At 30.8% G+C, this 6,813-nt stretch overlaps 1 protein-coding gene across 2 annotated transcripts; it reads left to right on the top strand.

Annotated features, from left to right (window-relative positions):
- Positions 1-3,829: 3,829 nt before the first annotated feature.
- Positions 3,830-5,910, top strand: LOC105114178 (uncharacterized). Of its 2 annotated transcripts, none has more exons than XM_011010646.1 (3): positions 3,830-4,058; positions 4,180-4,289; positions 4,965-5,910. In XM_011010646.1, the coding sequence occupies exons 1-3, from the start codon at positions 3,982-3,984 to the stop codon at positions 5,372-5,374; spliced, it is 597 nt and encodes a 198-aa protein (XP_011008948.1). In that variant the 5' UTR covers positions 3,830-3,981; the 3' UTR covers positions 5,375-5,910. The 2 variants fall into 2 exon arrangements, with proteins under 2 accessions (XP_011008948.1, XP_011008947.1); XM_011010645.1 differs by having other exon boundaries at positions 3,833-4,058; positions 4,177-4,289; positions 4,965-5,903.
- The last annotated feature ends 903 nt before the right edge of the window (positions 5,911-6,813 follow it).

Below are 6,813 nucleotides of genomic sequence, written 5' to 3'. Positions count from 1 at the left end.
GTGGAGGTGGAAAAGGAAATAAGGTTAGTAATGCAATTAAAAAATGATGCGTAAAGGCTTGTTTTTTTGGCTCATTTTCCACCTTTTTTTTTCTCCTTGCTTAATACACAAAATTCATTATTATTTATAGGGATGAAAGATGCGCATATGGTCTTTATTAGGAATATATCTTGGCACTTAATTCAAACAGAAAGGATCGTAACCATTGACCAAAAGTCATCATCATAAGTTGTGAAATTTAGCTGCAAAAAGCTTATTGGGTTAAAGGTGACCAGCCAACAATAATTACATTGAGGTGTAGTAAAGTGTCGACCCATTAAAGTGGTGTCTTGTTTGGAGAAATGAGGTATTCAATGTCATCAAAAAGTAGCTACACAAGCAATCTTTTGTGTACAAAAGGTTAAAGATAATAATAGTGATCAAACGATAAGTCATCTGACACTTTTTTTTTTATGTTGGTCAAAATGATGTTGTGTTAGTCAAAACACATCATTTTATTTAAATGAAATGACACTATTTTGATACTCTTAGAATTTTAATTAGGGATTTAACTAAAATTCAATTTAGTCACTCATCTTTTAATTTTTTGTAATTACATCCCTAATTAACTTCAAACTTTTAATTTTATATGATTTTGTTGAATTTATGCAAATCGATCCTCAATTAATCATTTAACTTTTAATTTGCTTCAATTTCACTCATGTTATTGACCAAATTTAGTCTTCGAAGTTTAACGATTTTTTAAAATAGGTAATGAATTATGAATCTCTTCAAGTTAATTTATAATTGACTCTAAATTTTGATTTTCTTATAATTTTATCTCTAATTTCAATCAATCAACTTTGTAAAAAAATTAGGTCCTCTAAAATTCTAATCTTCTTAATTAAATCGAAATTAAGCTTTCAAACTTAATGTTTCACCAATTAAGTCCCTAATAAAATTAATTTGACTCATTAAAAATATAATTAAATCCTTGCACCTAATTAAATCATTTAATTTGATCCAAATTAATTTTTAAACATAATTAAAATTTTAATTTGGCTCATGATTAAATCAAATTGGCCTGTTAAAAGTCTAATTAAGTCCCCAAACTTAATTTTCATGCATATGTTTCCAATAACCAATTAATTTGACCTTGAATTTATAATGTCTTTTTAGTTTTGGGTATAATGAGTTATGATTAGGCTTTAAATTTTTTCTAAGACTCTAGCTTGGTTCTTATATATATTTGAAACCCTTCTCGGTCTGTTTTCTGCAAGTTTTCATTTGTTGTTATTTTATTTTATGTTATTTTATTTATTTTTAAAAGGAAAAGGATAAATTTCAAGGGAAAACCCAAAATTGATTTATGACATCCTCTAAGAAATTATAAAAGCACTTGGCTTCTTCTTTAGCTTTATTAAGAGTAATAAACTCTAATTCCATTATAGATCTTATGATACATGTTTGTTTAGAGAATATCCATGAGACATCTATTCCATCAAGTATGAAGATATATCAACTAATAAATTTTAAATTATTAGTGTGGAATATCCAACTAATATCATTATACCCTTCTAGTATTGCTGAGTAACTAGTATAAAGTACCCTATAATCTAAGATATACATCAAAATATTTGAGTACCCTTTTTATTGTGTTTCAATGATCCATATTTGAATTATTGGTAAATTTATAAGGATTTCTAATTGAGTATGTAATAGCAGGTCCTATGCAATTTATAACATACATTAAGCTCTTAATTATTTAGAAATATTTTAATTGATTTATTTATTTATCTTTATTTTTGGACATGTAGACACTTATATCCTTTAGTGTTTTTACAATGCTATTGTCACCTTTTTAGAATTTATCAGGAATTCTTTTGATATAATGAGATTGAGACAATGCCAAATCATGAAATGTCCTAAAGTTTTTTATTTTTAATATGACATTTACATCACCAAAAAGTTTTGTGTCAAGTTTATTAGCTAACATGTTTTTAACAGACTTGATCATGTAATTATTAATGTCTAAAATATGCATATCATCAACATGGAGACAAACAATAATATACATTTATTTGTGTTTTTCATATAAATATATTTATCAACCTTGTTGATTTTGAACTAATTTAGCAACATAACCTAGTCAAATTTTTCATGTCATTTGTTTAAGTGCTTGTTCCAAGCCATATAATGATTTAACAAACTTACATACTTTCTTTTATTGTCCATTAACAACAAACATATTGGGTTATTTTACGTAAACCTCTTCATCAAGGTTACCATTTAAAAAAGATGTTTTTATATCCATCCGCACCTTTTTTATAAATGACTTTAGAAACCAAATAACTGATAAAACTCCTCCACCATCATCTTTTATTACCCTAATCCCTAAATAGAAATTAAACTTGAATGCTATTTTAATTTAAATCATATGACTCTTAAGGTGTAAAAACAATTCAGGTCATGAAAAAACTAATCAAATATTTACATTAAAGTGCTAGATAAAATAGTGAGCTGCCTTAAAAGAAATGATTTTTTGTACACCAAACTGAATCCTAAATTTAAGTGGGAAAATGTTTTGTAATCCAAAAAATTATTTTATAATAAACCCAAGCTCAAGTCCATCTCAAGTCAAGCATGCACAGATTTAAATCTAAAGTCCATTTTACTTAAATCATCTTTCTTCTAAAAATATGTATACTATTTGTATCCAATTTTAACTTTTCTCATTCCCAATAAATAAACAATTATGAAAGTTTGTTTATTTTTTATATGAGATAGAAGCTTTTAGAGAGTTTTGGGTTTCTATAAAATATACCAATTAAAAATTCTTTAAAATTAATTTCTTATTCACCCATAATTTATTTAACTTATTTTAATGTGCCGTGTTAAAAGACTTATTGTAATATCCTATATCGGTGGGTGAGGATCTGGGGAAGGGTTTTATATGAGCATGTTCACCTTTACTAGAAAGACGTGTTTTGAAGTTATGTGTGGCTGTCAAGAACAAATTCGTGAAGCATGTGGGTCAAAGTAGACAATATCTTACTAGTGAGGTGAGGTGTTATATTTGATATCAGAGCTCGGTTCACTAGTTGTCTGATGGTACCAATGAGGTTGTTAGGTTCTTTAAAGAGGTGGATTGTAATATCTCACATTAACAAGTGAAAAAATAAAGAAGGGTCTTATATGAGCATGCTCACCTTAACTGGAAATATGTGTTTTGAAGCCATGCATGTTTTTCAAGAATAAATATGTGAAGTGTGTATGTCAAAACGAATAATATCTTACTAATGAGATAGGGTGTTACACTTATATTAAAGATTATATTCTTGCAAAGTTTTAACCCAAAAAAATAAATAATTTTACCTTAAATTTTCCTATTAACTATGATTCTAAACAAAATCCCAACAAAACCGTATGTGAATATTTTTGATATTCTTAATTAGCAAATTGATACACATATCTGTGATACTTTTCCGTCCTAAACCTATATATTTATTAAACTTATAATTTCAAATTAAAAAAAAAAGATTAATCAAGTATTTTTGCTAAACAACATCAATATTTTTGTCAAATTTCCTTAGAATTGATAGTGTATAAACATGCATATTAGATAAAAAAAAAAATGTTAAATATTTGTTAATTTTTCCATCAAATTGTTAGTGCATACAGCATGAACAATGGACTGGCAGGTACCAAATTGAAAAAAGATGTAGGAAACATTGGAGACCTAATTGGTAAGACTTATAAGTTTGGGATGTAATTGAGAATGATAATGTACGTATAGTACCAAATTGAGGTCACAAACAAAAATTAGAAAGAAAAATAGAAAAAAGCAAAATCATGATAGAAAATAGCCGACCTTACTTTGCCCTTTGCCTCTTACCCCCGAGCCAGAGCCAAAGCCGAAGAACAAGCCTGGGAGGCTTCGCAGACTGAGGGGGAGAGCGATAATCGTTAAAAAACAGAGAGAGAGAGAGAGAGAAAGAAAGAATGGTTTGTTCTCTGTTTCTCTCAAATTCTAGTATTGCTACAACCATCTCATCTCCTTTAGTCCTTTCCCATAAACTGTAAGTCTCTTATTCATACAGTCTCTCCCTCTCCCTCTCTCTATATATTCATGTATATATTTTTTTTAATTTGGGTATTTCGGTTATATTTTCGAATATTTGTTTATTTTCTTATCAGAAGATGTACACAAGAACACACAAAAAAAGGGATATATTTCTACACCCCAATTTCAAGAAGCCCTAGAATTGGCCTTGCCAGTATTAAATGTGCTGTGGATGCACCTTATGAAGGTAATAAATTTTTCATTTTCATTTTCATTATTATTATTTGTTAGACGCTTGAATTGTTTTGTTTTGATACTTATGTTGATATATATTTGGATGCAAATTATGGATTAATTTTTTTTTCTTTCTATTTTATCCAAAAAAGAGAGACAAAATGGGTAGAGGGTCAGGTGAACAAGTGTGCTTCTGATATTATTATGATAAAATATGTGCATCTCTTTCAATCAATGTGCAGTGTGGGTACTTGTCCTGCTTTCCAAGTATCCATGTCGACGATGCATAGGAGATTTTCTTTAAATTATTGTAGTGACCATGAATGCTCAGGTAAAATGCCCTGCCTATTTAATGAACACACAGAGAACTTTGAAAGAATAATAATGATATTTTGAGTTTGCCTATTTGATTTTTGTACTATAGGTGATCTTCTTAAACCCTTTTGTTTTCTCCCTTTTCACATTCTGTATGAGTAAGAACTGAACTTTGATTTTACCAAGACCATAAAATTGATTGCGAGTGATGCTTAGTGCATACTTCGTCTATTGTTAGCAGATTGCTGCTTATGGTTTATGCTTACGAAGTCTGGTTCCTAGTGGCTCACGTATACAGTTTGTGATCCCTTAATTTTGTCTTACTGTTAGTTTGTTCAAATTATTTTCTCATGTGCATTTACTTCTTCTGTAGGTAACATCCCAAAATTTCCTCGGACGAATGTTTGGGATCCTTATAAGCGTCTAGGTATCAGTCCCTATGCATCTGAAGAGGAAATTTGGAGTTCCCGCAATTTTCTCCTGCAACAATATGCTGGATATGAAACAAGTGAAGAATCAATAGAAGCTGCCTTTGAGAAACTGTTGATGACTAGCTTTAGAGAGAGGAAAAAAACAAAAATTAATTTGAAAACCAGGCTAAAGAAGAAGGTGGAGGAGTCTCCTCCTTGGGTGAAGAATTTACTCGATTTTGTGGAACTTCCTCCGGTGGAAGTCATTTTTAGGAGATTGTTCCTCTTTGCATTTATGGGTGGCTGGAGTATCATGAATTCTGCAGAAGGGGGTCCTGCTTTCCAGGTAGGTTTGGAATTTTCTCTTAGTTGATGATTTTCTCTTGAACTCTTAGATGAAAATCGATGTTTAGAATTATGATAATAGCCTAGGTGGGCAATATTGCCTTTGAGTTGCTGGCATTGTGTTGAAGCTTCTCCTTTTCAATTCTATCATGTTGAGGTGCTATTGCTAGTTGTGGTGTTGAAAATGATGGGGGTCAAGCATTTAGGAGAATGATGGAGGATACCTGCTTCTCCTAAATACGAAATGTTTTTCAAAAGATTGCATCCTCTGCCCCCCTTTCTCATTGTATTGAATGCTACACTTTCAGAAATCCCTAGGAGGGTGGATGACAAGGATTTTGGTCCTTGAACCTTAGTGAAATGTCCCATGTGTGTTTGGCTTTGAGGTGGAGGCTGTCCTATCAAATATATTTTTTTAATTGTTTGTGTAATCAGGAATAAGCTGCTGTTAAGAGTGCCTTTGTAGTCATCTAATTAGAGCATTGATATGGATCGTAAAACAACTTTTTCCTTGGGCCTTTTTTTTGAAGCCCTGTTCAATGACTATAGCTCTGAATTAGCAATGTTATCAATCAAAATGTCTGGCAATGGTTCTTTATCAATCAAAATGTCGTTTTGGCTGGAAAATGATGTCCACAGTAAGTTTCTCGGTTGGGGACCAAGTGTTGAGTCTTGGGTGATCCTGTAGGCAGGGCAGCACAGTTGTAATTTCTGCAGGAAACTGCATATTTTTGCAAAACAAGGATATTTTGGTAATTTTGAATTTGGCTAAATGTCTAGTCTTATTTAGGAATTTGGTGTCATTTTTTTAAAAAAATATTGCTATTTAGTTTCTTTCCTTGTCAATTTGTTTTTTATGCTGAAGTTGTAGTGCACATTGATCCTGTGTCTTGAAGTTGCGCTCTTTCATGTTTAATTTTATTTACTTGTCGAATAAGATTGGCTGCATTCAAGTATGTCTGATGTTGAGTTGCTGATTTTCCATGAATTTTAGAATCAGATACACAATGTCTGACCTAACCATATAATTATGTATGTGAAATTAATCCTAATCAAATATAATTAACCAGGATTGTGTAAATCTTAATCATGCGTGATTATCTGGGACTGTGTATTGGAAGTCCAGATTTGGATAATGAATTGCGATCTTGTCTATGTCTGTTCACAAGATGCATCATAGTGTTATATTTTATAATGATTTATTTTTAATGAAATCTGCAATAACTGGCATGTGAGATGCGGATATGAGTGGAAAAGGAGGTTCCAGAATCGAGTAATGAATTATGATCCTGTCTATGTTTCCTTCACGAGATGCATCATAGTATTATATTGTATAATGATTTTTTTTTAAATGAAATTTGCAATGATTGGCATGTGAGATGTGGATAAGAGTGGAAAAGGAGGTTGGATTCTCATGTCTGACATGAAGCATGGTGGAAATCAACATTTCATCAGAAGCATTTCATA

The sequence above is a fragment of the Populus euphratica genome, unplaced genomic scaffold, assembly GCF_000495115.2.
Source record: "Populus euphratica unplaced genomic scaffold, PopEup_1.0 scaffold499.1, whole genome shotgun sequence".
NCBI lineage: Eukaryota > Viridiplantae > Streptophyta > Magnoliopsida > Malpighiales > Salicaceae > Populus > Populus euphratica.
This window is presented reverse-complemented; position numbering and strand designations above follow the sequence as displayed.

Excerpts from the sequence above, each read along its gene's own strand:
- LOC105114178 (XM_011010645.1), top strand. The coding sequence starts at position 3,982 with ATGGTTTGTTCTCTGTTTCTCTCAAATTCTAGTATTGCTACAACCATC. Across the intron at positions 4,059-4,176 it reads TTAGTCCTTTCCCATAAACT|AAGATGTACACAAGAACACA; the intron begins GTAAGTCTCTTA and ends TTTTCTTATCAG. Across the intron at positions 4,290-4,964 it reads TGTGGATGCACCTTATGAAG|GTAACATCCCAAAATTTCCT; the intron begins GTAATAAATTTT and ends CTTCTTCTGTAG.